General features: G+C 39.1%; 1 protein-coding gene across 1 annotated transcript in view; it reads left to right on the forward strand.

Moving 5' to 3' along the window:
• Positions 1–18,946, forward strand: part of LOC307143667 (PH and SEC7 domain-containing protein 1) — a gene marked incomplete at its 5' end in the record, with an annotated part of 78,754 nt that extends 59,808 nt beyond the window's left edge. The window contains 6 exons of the mRNA XM_079845400.1: positions 8,733–8,905; positions 9,205–9,275; positions 11,417–11,574; positions 12,455–12,599; positions 14,677–14,820; positions 16,953–18,946. Coding sequence (XP_079701526.1) covers positions 8,733–8,905; positions 9,205–9,275; positions 11,417–11,574; positions 12,455–12,599; positions 14,677–14,820; positions 16,953–17,234 — 973 coding nt within the window. The 3' untranslated portion in view covers positions 17,235–18,946. The remainder of the gene's footprint in view (positions 1–8,732; positions 8,906–9,204; positions 9,276–11,416; positions 11,575–12,454; positions 12,600–14,676; positions 14,821–16,952) is intronic.
• Positions 18,947–19,162: the final 216 nt, after the last annotated feature.

The raw sequence follows: 19,162 nt of genomic DNA on the forward strand, positions 1-19,162 counted from the left end.
TGTGTTTACAGTGGGTTAGAGAGCTTGTGGTGTGTGTGTGTGTGTGTGTGTGTTAGAGAGCTGGTGGTGTGTGTGTGTTTACAGTGTGTTAGAAAGCTTGTGGTGTGTGTGTGTTTACAGTGGGTTAGAGAGCTTGTGTGTGTGTGTGTGTGTGTGTGTGTGTGTGTGTGTGTGTGTGTGTGTGTGTGTGTGTGTGTGTGTGTGTGTGTGTGTGTGTGTGTGTGTGTGTGTGTGTGTGTGTGTGTGTGTGTTAGAGAGCTGGTGGTGTGTGCACGCATGTGTGTCTGTGTGCACGTGTGTGTGTTTACAGTGTGTTAGAGAGCTTGTGGTGTGTGTGTTTACAGTATGTTAGAGAGCTGATGGTGTTACTCTGTGTGTATGCATGTGTGTGTGTTTACAGTATGTTAGAGAGCTGGTGTGTGTGTGTGTGTGTGTGTGTGTGTGTGTGTGTGTGTGTGTGTGTGCGTTTGTTTGTTTGTTTGTGTGTGTTTACAGTATATTAGAGAGCTGATAATGTTACTGTGTGTGCATGTGTTTGTTTGCAGTATGTTAGAGAGCTGATGATGTTACTGTGTGTGCATGTGTGTGTGCGCGCATGTGTGTGTGTTTACAGTATGTTAGAGAGCTGGTGTGTGTGTGTGTGTGTGTGCGTTTGTGTGCGTTTGTTTGTTTGTTTGTGTGTGTTTACAGTATATTAGAGAGCTGATAATGTTACTGTGTGTGCATGTGTGTGTTTGCAGTATGTTAGAGAGCTGATGATGTTACTGTGTGTGCATGTGTGTGTGCGCGCATGTGTGTGTGTTTACAGTATGTTAGAGATCTGATAATGTTACTCTGTGTGTGCGCGCAGCTGTGTGTGTATTTACAGCATGTTAAAGAGGTGATGATGTTACTGTGTGTGTGTGTGTGTTTATTATAGTATTTTTGAGGGCTGATGATGTTACTCTGCGTGTGTGTGTGTGCATGTGTGTGTGTTTACAGTAGAGAGCTGTGTGTGTGTGTGTGTGTTACACTGTTACACTGTGTGTGTGTGTGTGTGTGTGTGTGTGTGTGTGTGTGTGTGTGTGTGTGTGTGTGTGTGTGTGTGTGTGTGTGTGTGTCTTTACAGTAGAGAGCTGATGATGTTACACTGTTTGTGTGTGGGCATGTTTTTGTGAAATATCAGGACACAAATGTGTATAATGACATGGGTATTACGAAAAGAGGGTGAAATATGAGGACGTTCCCCATGTCCTCATTTTTCAAAATGCTTATAAATCACACAGAACAAGTTTTTTTCACAGAAAGTGAACTGCACAGTCTCCTGTGATGGGCAGGTTTAGGGGCAGGGGCAGTGTGTGTGTGTGTGTGTGTGTGTGTGTGTGTGTGTGTGTGTGTGTGTGTGTGTGTGTGTGTGTGTGTGTGTGTGTGTGTGTGTGTGTGTGTGTGTGTGTGTGTGTGTGTGTGTGTGTGTGTGTGTGTGTGTGTGTGTGTGTGTGTGTGTGTGTGTGTGTGTGTGATGGGTAGGTTTAAGGGCAGGGGCAGTGTAAGGGGATAGAAAATACGGTTTGTACGGTATAAAAACCATTACGCCTATGGAATGTCCCCACATTTCACAAAAACCCCCCTGTGTGTGTGTGTGTGTTTACAGTAGAGAGCTGATGATGTTACACTGTGTGTGTGTGTGTGTGTGTGTGTGTGTGTGTGTGTGTGTGTGTGTGTGTGTGTGTGTGTGTGTGTGTGTGTGTGTGTGTGTGTGTGTGTGTGTGTGTGTGTGTGTGTGTGTGTGTGTGTGTGTGTGTGTGTGTGTGTGTGTGTGTGTGTGTGTGTGTGTGTGTGTGTGTGTGGACTGGTATTCCCTACGTTATGGGGACAAAATGTCCCCACAAAGATGGCAATATCCGAAATCCTCATCCTTGTGGGGACATTTTTAGGTCCCCATGAGGAAAACATCTTATAAATCAGACTCAGTGATGTTTTTTGAAAATGTAAAAATGCAGAATGTCTCCTGTGATGGGTAGGTTTAGGGGCAGGGGCAGTGTAGGGGGATAGAATATACAGTATTTACGGTATAAAAACCATTACGCCTATGGAAAGTCCCCATTAAACATGAAAACCCAACGTGTGTGTGTGTGTGTTCGTGCTTGCGTGTGCATGCGTGTGTGTTTACAGTAGAGAGCTGATGATGTTACACTGTGTGTGTGTGTGTGTGTGTGTGTGTGTGTGTGTGTGTGTGTGTGTGTGTGTGTGTGTGTGTGTGTGTGTGTGTGTGTGTGTGTGTGTGTGTGTGTGTGTGTGTGTGTGTGTGTGTGTGTGTGTGTGTGTGTGTGTGTGTGTGTGTGTGTGTGTGTGTGTGTGTGTGTGTGTGTGCACATACAGATGATCAGTCTATACGTGAGAATCGTTCTCTCCTCAACAGGCGCTCTTGTTTTCCCAGCATGCCGCTCTCTGAATCTAATCATTCTGCCCTTTCCTGATTACGTTTCACCCTGGTGTCTGTTCCTTTACCTCTGGATCAACTCTCTCTCTCTCTCTCTCTCTCTCTCTCTCTCTCTCTCTCTCTCTCTCTCTCTCTCTCTCTCTCTCTCTCTCTTAGTCTTAGTGCTGGACGATATATTGAAAATTGACAATATATTTCCTTTTGCCAATATAAAATTTCATGATGATTTGAATGCACTTTATTTTGTCCATTAATTTTCCTGCAGAATTCTACAGTACTTCGTGTAAGTTAAGATTAATTAAGATTTTAGACATTTTAGTGACATTTACAACAGATCTTTTAAAAACGTGTTACTGAACTTAAGCATATTTATGAAATTCATTATCAAAAGTTTGTCATTCGATTCATCTTCTTGAATCAGTTCAAACTGATCGTTACAATGAATGAATTCGATGATCTCTGCATGGCTGCATTCAAATGTTACAATACAATTTCAAAATGTTTGAGACTGTAAGAAACACCTTAGCATTATAATTACAAATGTTACACTTTTAAAACGTAATTATATTATATCCGTTCTCGGCTTGACGTCAACGTTTTACCTTTGTTTACACTACCGTTCAAAAGTTTGGGGTCTGCAATTTTAATTGTTTTTGAAAGAAGACAGGTCATAATAAATATTGTGGGATATTATTACAATGTAAAATAACTGTTTTCTGTGAATATATAGTCAAATATAATGCATTCCTGTGATCAAAGCTGAATTTTCAGCATCATTGCTCCATTGGTCTTCAGTGTCACATGACCTTTCAGAAATCATTCTGATATGATGATTTACTGCTCAAGAAACTGTTATGATTGTTATCAATGTTTAAAACAGTATGTACATATTATTTGATGAACAGAAAGTTTAAAAGAACAGCATTTATTTTATTTTGTAACATTATAAGTTTATATACTGTCCCTTTTTTGTCAATTTAAAGTGTCCTTGCTGAATAAAAATCTAGCTGACTCCACACTTTTGAACAATAGTGTACATTTACAATAAATTAACAAGCAATATTCGAGCTGTATTTTACTTTTTGAACAGAACATTTTAAATCGAATTGTCTGCAAATGGATTGATGGTTTAAATAATGGAAGCAGTACAGTCATCACAAGGCTTAAAGTTGATCTCCAGTCTCTCAAGGTGTATCACTCAGCCCTGCCATCTCTCTTCCTCTTGATCTGGTCCTGTGCTGTGAGCTGGAGTGTGTTGTGTGATTAGTGCCATTAGTCTCTCTGTGTCTCATGAAATCACGTCTGGAGTCGGGCCGCGAGCACCATCCGTCCTGCTGTTATGGCTCTGGCTAAATGTATTCTTTAGGTTGCCTTTTTTCCCCCCACCAGTCCTCCGACCATCTCTCTCTCTCTCTCTCTCTCTCTCTCTCTCTCTCTCTCTCTCTCTCTCTCTCTTTCTCTTCCTTTTGTGCCGACAGTTACCAGGCAACAGGCTTTAAGTTTAATGCACATGCTCAGTGCGAGAATGATTGCCCGATGTTTTCCACCCGTATTAGAGCAGTGCACACACAGTCAGGTTTCTTATTGTGTCATTAGAACGCTGTTTTATGAAAGCACCGTTGTCATGTGATCATTTCCAAACATCAGAAATTGTACAAGAAGGCCGTTTTTTGACATCTGAGAGATTCTGCATTAGAATTATCTGAAGTAAATGTGAAAATATCCCCATAATGCGAGAGTGTTGTGCACTGAAGGGGTTTTATTGCATCGTTATGACAGTTCAAGACTTATTGAACAGTGCTTCGAGCTCTTGTGTGTTTAGTAGCAACAACGCTTTGGGAAAGAAACTGTTTTGTGCCTCTGTCTTTGTACTAATGGTGGCTGGTTAGCTGCTGGTTTGTGGAGGTGAGTTGAAGGTTTTTGGGCTGTTTGGGCCACCGTAGCTCATGATTTCCAGGTTGGCTTCTTGCAGGGATTCGGTCTCTCCCCTGAGAAACATCACGCGGACGGGGCGGCAGTGTGATGTGTGTCCTTTCTCAGAGAAAGACACCGTTAAATGGGTTATTTAACTGACCTCAGACAATCGAAGTGTGTTCACAAGAAATATTACACCTCTGAGTGTACCGAATGTGACGAGAGACCTCGTAAAACAGCCAAGAAAGACAAGAACATTCACACATACACACACTCCTGCTTTTAAAGGGCTTGTATTCGACATTGTATGCGTTCATTCTCACTCTACTCAGTCATTTTATTTCTATTGTTTAATTATTTGTATTATTATTTAGTGATTCGTAATTTTTTTCTCGGAAACAGCATTAATATACTATTTCATCTATATATATATTCCATGTTCGTTTTTTTGTTTAGTAATTTTAGTACTTGACTATATATAATAACATGCTATTATATTATTATATTATATTAATTAAATTATATTATATTATATTATATTAATTATATTATATAAATAATAATACAAATAATAATAATAAAAATATTTGTATTTATTTATAATATTATATAATAACATTAATATAAATTATATTATACAATAATACTAATATATATTATTTATTAAAAAATCTAATCTATATATAAATCTATATCTAAAATCTATATATAAATAAAGAAAATGAAAAAATGTTTTTTTGTAGTTTAGCATTTATTTTATTTCACGCAACATAAATAGCAGCTTAATAATACGCTAATAATAGCTTAGCGTTTTAATAGCTTTAGTTTTTGTGTTGGTCTCAGTTAACAATAATAACATGCTCTGAAGCTCACCTGAAATGTGGGTCAAGGTTTTTTTCTGTAAAAGCATGGTTTCATTTTTCATGGTTATTTCCACCTATTTCCGCATCTGTTCCTTTAAGACATCTCTGTGTAAATGACCTCTGTTTTGATTTGGCTGTTCTAGCATTCTTCATGCATCACTAAATAGGCATTAATATGCAGGTGGTCATATGTTCAAATCAACATGAAGTGGCATTTGTATCCTGTTTTACTTGAGTAATGTGCCATATTTCCAACTGAAAAAGGAGGGGAAAAGCTAGGTTGGGACATTTTTCCAATTGGAATTGCCTGGAATTGGGAATTATATAGGGAAAGGAGGATGTACAAAGTAAGAGGGATTTGTGACATCATCCTAAAAGGAAATTTGCTTTGAATGTTGATTAATTGATGTACATTTTAAAGATTTTTTGAACTTGGAATAACATGCATTAATTATTTGTTCATTATAATATAAAACGTGTAGCCTGACAAGCCAGACCCACATCCAGATGTTGGGTCTGGGAACACGCCATTGACAGGGCTCAATCCGAGGGGCGGGATAAACGGTTGTCTTTCAAATTCCCTCTGCACGCAATAGGATAGCGCTACAACCAACCAGAGCAACGAAGAAGGTGAAGCGGAGCTTTATCCGGTCAGCAAAACTCAGAACACATCTTCTTTTCTTAAGAAGGACTTCAGTGCCGTTCTTTGTTCTTTTCTCAAAGAAAAGCTGAACTCGGCCAAAGCCGATTCGAAAGGCCGCTGTTCTCCAGCTTCTTTGTTTTCAAGTAGCACGTGGAACCGCCGCAACTCTGCCGTCATTATGTTAAGCCCGCCCACCGACTCTATACACGGTGTGATTGGCCTGACTAGAGTTTAGTTTTTCCAGCTCATGCCAACGGAGAGTTGCTAGAAGACCCTGGCTGCAAAATACATTTGCTGCCGCTAGGGTGCGTCTAGATTTCTAGGCTATAAAACGTGCAGAAAGTAATCAGAATCATGTCGACTTAAATGTGATCATGATTGGGAACATGATGTTAAAGTGCCCCTATTATGCTTTTTTGAATATTATCTTTCATGTAGTGTGTAATTTCGCTGCTTGTGAATGTAAAAGGTCTGCAAAGTTTCACAATCAAAGTGCACGACAAATAAAGTTATTGTGTCCTAAAAGAAAGAATCGCTTCTGAACTGCTGAAATGAGACGTCAGTAATTCCAGTCTCACTTCCTGTTATATACCAACGTAACAATGTAACACATTTGCATAATGCCAGCCTATGGTCTTTTTATTGGCTGCTTGAAAAAAGCATCTATTTTGCCCCGCCCTCAAACACTGTAGTTGTAGCTCAAGAGTTTGGGTCACGTTGTTGACATGTTGAGAAGAGGCTGTTTTCAGCTCTTTGAATCTACTCTACATGCACTTTGTGCTGGAACTGATACGGCAAAACTGACACCATCATCATCAAGTGCTGAGGAAGAGCTGAAATTCAGATATGGTAATAGACGTTTGGTTTCCAACTTGTGTTGTAAGTGGTTAACCAGTCACAACAGACTGGGTCATCTGACCAATCAGAGCAGAGTAGACCAATCACAACAGACTGGGTCATCTGACCAATCAGAGCAGAGTAGACCAATCACAACAGACTGGGCCGTCAGTGGTTTAGAGGGAACAAAACTTTTTCAGACTCTGTGAGAAATGAACTGATGCTGCAATTTATATTTTGAGGAACATTGTGTTTTTGACCTTTGATGCTTGTAAACCTGTTGTAGGAGACAAAATTAGGGACCTTTAAAACAGCATAATAGAGGCTAAATATATTGAACACGGTTTTTCACGGTATGAGGGCTTCCGTTTAACCCTACGGCAGGCTCGCGGAGGCGTACGATCATTGCCTGGCCTGTACGATCAAGCCTTTGATTGGTTTCTGCAGTGAAGCGCAGCTGCGGAGCTCCGGCGGCAGAGCGAGAAACCCGCTGGGAAGAGCACTTTACTTCAACACACACTCGATCGATACCGTCGGCCTCGCTCTGGGGATTCACGATCGGCAGGAGTGAAGAGGAGAGGGAAAACTGACGGGGGGAGACTTTTATTCACTCTAGGCGGGACGCACAGCAGGACAGGCCCAACATATCACAGCGAGTCTGACAAACTCACAGTCTTTAAACATGAACTGTGGAGGTGGATTTCTTCCCACAGTTACTGCCGGATAAAGAACACTAGATGTGCAGGATATTTAGTTACTTTAACAGAGCCCTAACATTAAGTTCAAGCAGAAACTAAGGGCGCTTTCACACCTACCTTGTTTGGTCCGGATTTTCGGACTTTTCAGTTTGTCCGAATCAAAATTGCAGGTGTGAAACCTCCCCTGTACCACAAACAGATGAAATTTGGTCCGGATCAAACTGAACAAAGGTTCGGTTCGTTTCTACACTCTAAAAAAAAAAAGGTTCTATATGGCACCAAAAATGGTTCTTGGCTCGTAATCATAGGGGAACCTTTTTAGTGCTATATAGCAACAATTTTGGTGCTTCAGTGGTTCTTCAGCGGTTCTTCAGAGGTTCTTCACCGGTTCTTTGACTAAGGTGCTATATAGCACCTCTGAAGAACCGCTGAAGAACCACTGAAGCACCAAAATTGGTGCTATATAGCACTAAAAAAGGTTCCCCTATGATTACGAGCCTTTTTTTTTTAGAGTGTAGTGTGAAAGCATTTTCTGTATGGTTCGGACTTTCAGACCATTTACAGGAAGTTCCTGTTTATGTTTAAATATTATAACGTTATTTTTAAATTTCATCCAGGCTACATTGATTATGAAAAGTGAAAAGATGCGCAATATGTCAGAAGACAGAAGGTCTGAAATGATTTTGAAAGAAATTTTGAATGATTTTGCTTAGAAAGCCTTTCTTTAATGTGAATTTCGTTTCATATAAATTGTATCTTAATTTTAATCAACGTTTAATCTGATAATTGCCTGGATTTAATAAATAAGAAGCATATAGTCTAGCAGACAATAATCGCGGGAGCGATCACATGCTTTGCACATGAACTGGAGCGCGTCTCAAATAAACCCAAACTCAGCAGCTACTTGTCTCACAAACATGAGAAATATGTCAATATATAAAGCTTGAAATGTCCAATTTTAAACGTAACGAAAAGAAAATAGTCAAGCAATGCGCACTGTTCACTAGTGGCAACGATATGCTTCCGTTCATTCATTCTTGTCAAAGATGCTGACGTCAGACGAACATCCGTTTACAAACCAATCAATGTCCAGATGCCGCCCACATAGATGATGACGACAGGACGCGAGTGTGTCGTAAAGTTCTTTAGTGCGCTCGCATAATTGCAATGTGAAACCAAAACTAACCAAATGCATAAAATGTATCAAAACATGAACTTCGGTTTGGACTTTGGTGCGGACTTTCAGGTGTGAAAACGCCCTAAAAGGTGCTTCAATATAGTTCCTGGACATGGTACATCACTTTGTTTCGTATTCCTCTTTAATGCACTTCCTTTCTTTTCTTCATTTCTTCCCTCAGCGATGAGGAAGAGTTACGCAAGTCGTTCTCGGAGCTGGGAGAGCACCGAGAGGAACCAAACACCAGAGGAATGAAGCGGACGGGCAGCGGTTTAGTGTCTCCGTCCGGTGCTCTTCTCTACAAGACGGGCTTCTTGGTGAGGAAGGTCCACGCCGACTGTGATGGAAAGAGAAGTGAGTGATAAAGAGACGTTCCTCCATTATTCCACATCCCTCACTGGAAGACATTTATATCTAGGACATTAGCAGAAGCACGTTTTGCGCTTTTCAAGGAAGTTTCGGTTACTTTCGATGATCTTTTTCAATACTTATTTTTGTTCTTGTTCTGCTATATAATATTCTATATCCAGTACATTAGATGTTTAGAGCTGGAACTGATTCTGGAAGGTACTATATGCTGTACATAGTTTAATATTTGGTCCATTTTCCTGTTTTATATTTACATTTCTGTTTATTTTTCTTGTGAACTGAAGCGCCTCGTGGGAAAAGAGGATGGAAAACATTTTATGCTGTTCTAAAGGGACTCATCCTTTACCTGCAGAAGGTGAGTTTCTTTATATCCACCTTCCTCCTGTCCTTCTTCCATCTTACTTCCTCGATTCTTCCTTCCTTCCTCCTGTCCTTCTTCCTCCCGTCCTCATTCCTTCTTTTCTCCCATCCACCCACCCTTCCTCTTGCCTCCTTCTTTCCATCCTCCCATTCTTCCTTCCTTCCTCCCGTCCTCCATCCTTCCTTCCTTTCTACCATCCTCCTTCCTTCCTTCCTCCAGTCCTTCTGCTATCCTTCCTTCCTTCCTCCCGTCTTTCCTTCCTTTCTACCGTCCACCCATTCTTACTGCCTTTCTCCCGTCCGTCCATCTCTTGTCCTTCCTTCCTTCCTCCCGTCCTTCCTTCTTCCTCTCCTTCCTTGCTTACCTCCTTCCTTCTACCTTCCTTCTTCCTCTTGCCTCCTTCTTTCCATCCTCCCATTCTTCCTTCCTTCCTCCCGTCCTCCTTCCTTCCTTCCTTTCTACCATCCTCCTTCCTTCCTTGCTTCCTTCCTTCGTTCCTCCTGTCCATCTGCTATCCTTCCTTCCTTCCTTCCTTCCTTCCTCCCGTCTTTCCTTCCTTTCTACCGTCCACCCATTCTTCCTGCCTTTCTCCCGTCCGTCCATCTTTCCTTCCTCCCCTCCTTCCTTCCTCTTGTCCTTCCTTGCTTAACTCTTTCCTTCTTCCTTCCTTCTTCCTCTTGCCTCCTTCTTTCCATCCTCCCATTCTTCCTTCCTTCCTCCCAACCTCCTTCCTTACTTCTTCCCGTCCTCCTTCCTTCCTTCCTTCCTTCCTTCCTTCCTTCCTTCCTTCCTTCCTTTCTTCCTACCATCCACCCATCCTTCCTGCCTTTCTCCTGTCCGTCCGTCCGTTCATCCTTCCTTCTTCCCCTCCTTCCTTCCTCTTGTCCTTCCTTGATTACCTCCTTCCTTCATTCTTCCTTCCTTCTGTCCTTCTTCCTCTTGCCTCCTTCCTTCCTTCCTTTCTTTGTCCCGTCCACCCACCCTTCCTTCCTTCCTGCCTCTTGTCCTTCCTTGCTTACCTCCTTCCATCCTTCTTCCATCCTCCCATCCTTCTTCCATCCTCCTTCCTCCCTCCCTCCTGTCCTTCTTCCTTCCGTCCTCCTTCTGTCCTCCTTTCTTCCTTCCTTCCTTCCTTCCTTTCCTTTCTTTCCTTCCTTCCTTCACATTCTTTTTAAAATTGTACATAAATAAAAATGTTAATACCATTTTATAAAATGGTATTATTAACGTATTTTTATGCTTACATGGAATTGTAGTTTTTTATATTTATTACAACATTTCATGACACATTTAAAATATTTTAATATTATATATTTATTCAACTCAGTCAATTAAATCCCTCCACAAACTGTATTTCTGTCAGGATCACTATCGTCAAAGTGATAGACTATTAGCCTATAGTTTAGATTGGCTGTATGGTTCTGTTCTGGGCAAGAACTCCCTGCGCATCCAAGCAGCCTAACATGGATAAAAGCAGGGAGAGCAGTGATAAACCCCTTAGGGTAAACAGAACAGAAGCAATGATGTATTGCAGATAGCATTAATGTCAATATTTAAATGAACAACCTAATTCGGGAATTTAGTCTGATTCAGATGCCATCAGATGCCAAATCCTGACTGACGAGTGGAGGAGGGATGGAGGAGGGTTATTAACTCCGGAGAACGCGATAGCAGCTGATAATACTGAAGGAGCTTATATATGCATGCTGTGATAGACGTCGTATTCCTATAGACGTGATCAGCTGACAGTCATACTAACATGCCAGAACTAACGCTATACGCTGGATGTGTGATTGATATGAATTGTGTTCATTATACAGTTAAATGATGTCTGACCGGTAGATGAAGTAACGGCACATTTGCCAATATTTGCTCAGTCTTTCTTGAGCTATGAAGATTTTTAAACTTTCTAAAGATTTGTAATGCCTTTCAAACAAATTATATTGTTCTGTTGCCTTTATGTGAAGTATACCCAAAATCTGTTGCATTTTTCCAGATACACACAGTCTGATGATAATGTACATAATGAGTAGAATGGCAGTATGATCAATAAATCAGTAATGATTACGAGAGTGCTCTATGAGGTCATCTCTGATGCATGTATTGAATTAATTACTGGATAATTGTTTTTCCAGGGCGAGTATCGGCCGGATAAACAGCTATCCGATGAGGATTTGAAGAATGCCGTGTCCATTCACCATTCCTTGGCCATCCGAGCCACAGACTACAGCAAACGGCCAAACGTGTTTTACCTCCGGACCGCAGACTGGAGAGTCTACCTCTTTCAGGCCCCGTGAGTTCACACTCTCAATGAGAAAAGACCAGAAACTAATCAAATGTGCCATAGTCATCAGAATGTAATAACTCCCTTTTTCGCCTGATGCTTATTTTTCCTCCGCTCCGCTCCCCTCCAACCTCCTCTCATCCAGAGACATCACAGTAAATTCACCATCCTATCAACTCCCCACTGACAACTTCAAGTCCCGGCCTACATTTTATGATGTTCCAGTTCAAAATACTGTTAAACTTGGAAATGCATTGTGTGACACAGCATTGCAAAAAGATAAATGAGCCTTCAGATGTACAAATCTGTGTCACACAATTATGCACTTAAGCATTATATACAAAACGCAAAGACATTACGCTTTAATTGGAATAAATCACTTAAATAAATCATATGCATGAGGCTCAGCATTTGCCGTCTTTTCCATCCAATTTATGACGAAACACTCATGCAGTCCCGTCGGCAGTGTTTCTTTCTTTTGTGTGTGTGTGTGTGTGTGTGTGTGTGTTCACACACATTCCCGTTCCCCTGGAGAACTCGCTCTGCTCTAGTTGAAGTTTGCCCCAGTTTCCGCTCTCATTGCTTGTGCTGGAAAATCCACTTTTTGGGTACATGTTTGCACTTATACATACATAAACACTGTTTTTTTTACCGCGAGTCCACATCTTCTCAGATTGGTGGAGCCGTCTTCAGGATTATAGGTGCTGAGGTTCTTCACTAGGATAATTAAACAGGTTTTATTCTAAAATTGCTTCTGTACCATCATTTAACAACCGCAGAGCTCATTCTAGGTCTGTCTTCAATGTCTCTGCTTAAGAAAATGAATGATTTTTGCTTATAGAACCCACACATTTAATAATATTATCATGGATTTGATTTGTTTGTGTAGGAATGCTGAACAAATGCAGTCTTGGATCACGCGCATCAACACGGTGGCGGCCATGTTTTCAGCCCCGCCCCTCCCTGCTGCCATTGGCTCACAGAAGAAATTTAGTCGACCGCTGCTGCCAGGCTCCGCCTCCAAACTATCACAGGTCAAATAATCAAGAATAGCATGAATGTCATCACACATGTATCTTATATATATCAAATATATTTTACAATAAGGTTTTGTATATTAACATGTACAATCTTAATTCCTTTATAATATTTATTAATGAACCCTCATACTTCCCTCGGGTCATTTTGACCCGAAACTAAATTTTACTTTTCTTTTTTTTTAATGGAGTGTTCATCGGAGTGGTCCAAGACCTTAGGACTTTTGTCACACTTGAACCATGAATACACAAAAAAAACTGACTGTATTAGAGGAGTTTATTTGCTTAGTAAAAAAGTAACAAATCCTTCCCTCATGGGTTAATTAATGAATGGAATGATTAACCATAGAAAAACCTAACAAATGCTCACAAATCAAACTAAAAATGCTAAAACTTTACCAAAATTGATTTTATAATGTCTGCATGTGTATCTGAATGCATACCGAAGAGAAACTGACTTTAGGACCCAGCGGAACAGCTCATTTGCCCCATATAGAGCTATAAGGCCATCTAGTGGCAAGAGTCATGAAATATCATGTTATATTTATTTATTTTTCCACAAGAGGTCGGCAGAAACACCTAAATTGAGCCATTGTGAGTTATTTTGAGCTGAATTAAATGGGATATGCATGTATTGGGAGAGTTATTTTGAATTTAATTTGAAAGAATGTGCTGAAATGTATATTATTTATTGATCAAATCTAGTAATTAGTGCCAGGTAATCGATTAATCGCGATTAATTGCATCCAAAATAAAAGTTTGTGTTTACAAAATATATGCGTGTGTACTGTGTACTGTGTATAATTATTATGTATATACAAATACACACACATGTCAAATGTAATTTCTGTGAATTGATGCAATTTCATTCAATTAAAATTCAAGAAATTCAATTTGGCCAACTGAAAATTTTAGATGTGATCGCTCACTAGAAAATGTTCAATTGGAGACCTGATTTTTTTTAACAGTATATATATATATATATATATATATATATATATATATATATATATATATATATATATATATATATATATATATATATATATATACATACATACATACATACATACATACATACATACATACATACATACATACATACATACATACATACATACATACATACATACATACATACATACATACATACATACATACATACATACATACATACATACATACATACATACATACATACATACATACATACATACATACATACATACATACATAAATATTTTATATAACTATAACATATTTTTCTTAAATACATACATGCATGTGTGTGTAGTTATATATGCATAATAATTATACACAGTACACACGCATATATTATGTAAACACAAACTTTTATTTTGGATGCAATTAATCAATTACCTGGCACTACTAGTAATTTAAAGGTAAATAAAATAAAATAATATCCCAAAAATTGCATTAAAAACCGAGAAAAAAAAAAAAAATTCTATAAAAATGAAATTATAAAAGCTTTCTGGACCCCCAAAAAGTATAATTTTAGGGCTTTGGGAAGGATTTGTTACAGGTTGCGAGGGAAGGATGAGGGTTCATTTCTACACTTACTAATGCATTATTAAAATATCTGTTAACATTAGTTAATGCACTGTGAACTAACATGAACAAACAATAAAGAATTGTATTTATTTAACATTAATTAACATTAACAAAGGTTAATAAATGCTGCAAAAACATATTGTCCATTGTTAACTAATGCATTAACTAATGTTGACAGGAGTATAAATATTACATAACTAATAATAATATAATATTAATACAAATAAATGTGGATAATAATTTAATAAATATTATCTAATTATTTAATAAAAAAATTATACATTTGAATAATCAAAAACTGTGTAGGCAGTAGACCAGGTAGTTCACTATGTGTTGGAGCAGAGAGGAGTATGTGCTTGTATATGTGTTTATATAAGCTGCAGTATTATAAAGTGTGTGTGTGTGTGTGTGTGTGTGTGTGTGTGTGTGTGTGTGTGTGTGTGTGTGTGTGTGTGTGTGTGTGTGTGTGTGTGTGTGTGTGTGTGTGTGTGTGTGTGTGTAGGAGGAGCAGGCACAGGCTCATGAATCCCGGTTTCGCTCCATCTCCACTGAGCTTGTACAACTGCGCTCTTATCCGCCTGACCGAAAGGTGAAAGGTCGCGAACTTGAGGAGTACCGACTGAGAGAGGAATATCTAGAGTTTGAGGTAAAAAAGTCAAACTGTACAGTATGTGCCATAGTGTTCAAACTTTATTATTTTTATGGTTTTGAAAGAAGTCTCTCAACAAGGCTGCATTTATTTGAGCAGAAATACAGTAAAAACAGTAATATTGTGAAATATTATTACAATTTAAAAGAACTGTTTTCTATGTGAATATATTTTCAAATGTAATTTATTCCTGTGATCAAAGCTGAATTTTCATCATCATTACTCCAGTCTTCAGTGTCACATGATCCTTCAGATCCTTCTGATGATTATTATTATGTTGAAACTATGATGCATTTTGATGAATAGAAAGTTCAAAAGAATATCATTTAAAATAGAAAACTTTTTTAACATTATACATGTCTTTACTGCCACTTTCGATCGGTGTAATGCATCCGTGAAGAATAAATGTATTAATTTATTAAAAAACGAAAATAAAAATGTTCCCCAATCTTTTATGTTCTAAATAGCAAATACTACTCTTACATACTGTGCACTTTATAGTATGCATGCTGTGAAAAGACTGCAATTTTAAATAACAGAGTGTCACACTAAGTGCAAATAGCGTGCCTTGTTGGCAAGTGCTATTCACACTAGCTCCGCCTAACAATGCCTGTTTGGGCCAAACAAAATTAAAAAAAAAGTGCTCAGATTTCAACATCTTCAGTGGTGTAATCAGTAAAGCATATGGCTTAAGCATCTTGATTTTGACGCGATTGACTGGGTTCGAATCCGCCTTTTGCAGAGTTTGTTCTTATCTCTTTTCTCATCACTAATCACACCAGAAATGCATTTACTTTCAGTAAAAATTAAGAAAATGTTCTAAATGTGGAAATAAAGTGCCTAACGAAAGGTTTAATAATAATAAAAGCCTTTATTGGGTAGGGGTAGGGAGGGCTTTTATTGTCCCATTAAGGCAGAATCCATTTAATAATTTGAATGAATATAATCTTTACACTCTATGTTACTATTGCATCCTGTTAATGTACAACAATACTGAGGTGCAAATAGTATGTATGTGTCAAAATAAAGTATAAATTACATATAATTACTATTTACACATATTGCAAAGAACTGCTACTTTTATATGGTGTTGAATATAACAACTAATATCGAATATATCAACTTGGTGTGCTATTTAATTTAGTACATAGCATCTACAGCTATTTGCACTTAGTGTAAATATCATCTATCGCTAAGAAAATATGTTATTTACATCAACAATAACATATTGTTAGATATAATAAGTGCAAATATCTATCGCTATTTGCACTTAGTGCAAATAGCCGCTGCCTTTAAATAAATACCGTTGGGCGGAAACCTTGAATCTCCATGTTTCCGGATTTTTATTTTTTTCCCTAAATCATTACTATTGGTCATCCTTTATGTCTATCTTTGGGTTTTGCAAATATTTAACCAATGAGACGTATTAAAAAGAGCCTGTGACTAAACCTCATAACTCCGCCCACCTCTATCATGAATGAAGTGTCACACAGTCTGAAGCGCCTCTGCTTGTTTGCAATGCAAGGGTAAATAAAGAATATATATATATATATATATAAGACTAATGTTTTATGAATTTGAGGAGCAGAGAAGAGTGTCTTAGTCTAGCATTTGTCATCGAGTCACAGCCAATCCTGTCTTTAATAGCCTGTGTGAAGCACTTCATCTTTAATAACATGAGATTTTGGCCAAATGACAGAAACAATTGAGTGCCCACATAGCTACAGTAAATGTCATAACCTGTAAGTTAAAAAAACATAATGCGATGCACTTACTGCCTCAGATGCAGCCGTTCAAATGACGGACAAAACATGTTGAAAATTCGCTGGTCAACTCAATTTGAGCTTGATGTTGGTAAAATCTTTATAATATAATGCCACATGCAAGTGACCATGTAGGTATAAATCCACAATATCAACTTTGAAAACGCTGTTTAATCATTAAAAAAAAAATACGGTTTTGTTTTGTTTTTCCATTCCCCAAAAAGTAACGTTTTTAGGAGGTTTCCACCTGACAGCGACGTTACATATGAACCATTACTCCCAAAATGAGAAGTATGCTGGCTACCCACAATGCAATGCACAGTTGAATATTGATCAAATCTCTCTCTCTCGCTGTCTCTCTCTCAGAAAACGCGCTACGAGACGTACAGCATGCTCCTGCGGGCGAAGCAGCGCTGCGGCGGCGATGACCTGTCCGTGTTTGAAGCCATGCTCCTGGAGGAAGGGGCGCTACAGAGAGCTCAATCCAGCCCCACGCTGCAGGACAGCAGTTTGACCTGCAGCACCAAAGACGCTCCGAGCCAGAGCAGCGCGGCCTGCGGCGCACAAGAGCCGCCCGGCAACGGCAACAACAGCTGCTCCCGCGGACAGGGCCAGAGACACAGCTACCGGCAGGCCGTCCGGAAGTGAAGCCTCCGCCACAGCCCACAGGAAGCTCGCTGTACTGGAGAAGGAAGTGAGGTCTCTCTCTTTCCTGTGTGCGCCCTCCTGCTCTGTGCGCCATCAGGAAGTGGTGTTGATTCGGACTGAATCTGACTCTGTGATTGGCTGATGGGTGGGTGATGTCACAATACAAGGTGCTACGGAATCCGGACGGGAGGACGTGTTTCTCGGAGGGAATTATGAAATGCATAAAATGTTCCTTTGCCTTCTAGTTCTCGGTTTCTTCTGCGACCTTTCGCCGTTTCATCGCACACTGCTTAGGCCCGGCGTGCTTAGACATCTTCGAAACCATATAAAAATACGATATTGTTGAGAGGTTTTTCATTTTGCATCCGTAGAAATAACTCATTCGTTTTGCAAAGCATATTCACGCGACAGGTACGATGCCTGAGAGCGCTCAACGAGGCGATGTCTAGGAGCGGGAAAACACAACGCTTGTTATTTGTCATACGGGCGTCTTTTTTCACGTGGCGTTTAGGACCGGTAGACGAACAGAAAACGGCTATCTGAACTCACTAGCCCGTATGCAACTAGTCATTTCTACATGTTGTTCTCCAAACATTAGTTGTACAATAATGCACAAGGACATCATAGTCACGAAACACACCATTTGCTCAGCAAAAACCCTAAAACGTCTTTTGCACTGAACACTAAGTATTACTACTCTGCAGAACTCATTTGCTTAATCGGTATTTTTGTCTTTTTTTTTTTCGATAAGAATATTTAAACGTCCTGAATTAAGCTTGTTTTCTCACCCCAGATGTTTTTCCTCTACTTTTTAAGCACAACCCCTTGCTAAATTTTGTTAGATTCGTGTGTTAAACAGGAAAACTTAATTTGAGATCTCTGAAAACAAGCATTGATATGCAAAAGGATGTTTAGATATTTTTAGTAAAAAAAAAAAAACAAGACCATACAAAAACGTTTGAGAAAATGATTTCTGCAGTCTTTTGTCTGTATAGTTCATTTCTTGAATATGCTCTATTTTAGCTTGTTGTCCTTGTCTTTCTGCATTATTCTCTTGGCTGAATGTTGTCCGCTGTGTACGGCATGGCTGACTAGTGACAATCTTTGGTGTTTGTTTGGTTCGACAGAAGCCGCGGTGTGTTTTGGAGCTGGTAGGAGGCACGCAGTGTGTAGTTCATGAGTCAAACGGACCTGTTACCCACGCAGCGCACTGAATGTCATCTTTTTCCTGTTAAACGCAGTTAGTCAGTGTTTAAGACGCACTTCCCCTTATTGCTTTCTTATGTAACCGATGAGAGAGAGTCTGTATATGCGCAAAAATATATCACCTATATAAGGAATGTTTTAAAACTTATAATGAATGTGGTGTGTCAAAATCCAAACTGCCACATGCAATATTCAGCATAGGCCTGTTTGTGTGATCAACGCATATGTGGATGTTTAATTACACGGCACGCGGCTTCCTGTGACACGATGACGAGTGCTTCGGACGGGTGCTTGAAACCTTTGAATGTACCATGTGTTTCACTATGATGACGAGATTCTGGCGTCTCATTTCTATCTCAAGCATTGTTTTTCTTTCATGGTTCCTTTTGCAGATATGTGTGTGGTGTTTCAGTGGTGTAGAAACATTTCCTTGAGTCTTGAGTCCAAACTGGTGTATCTTAGAGTGTTACAGTGAGTCTAAAGGGCAAAAGAAATATAAGAGGTCTAAAAATAAAATAAAATAAAGTCTGTTTATGAACGTTATGTTGTTTGGGTGAATATCGTAAGAAAACATGTCCGAGTCACATTTCACCCCAAAATTAAAAAAAAATAGGACCATTAGGTGTTTATATGTTTGATATTGACATTGAGACAGTATTTCCATGACAGTTAAGCACATTTTATCTCCAAATCCCAATATATGAATGCATTTATTTTTTCTA

The sequence above is a fragment of the Gobio gobio genome (genome assembly GCF_949357685.1).
Source record: "Gobio gobio genome assembly, chromosome: 20".
NCBI classification, from domain to species: Eukaryota; Metazoa; Chordata; class Actinopteri; order Cypriniformes; family Gobionidae; genus Gobio; species Gobio gobio.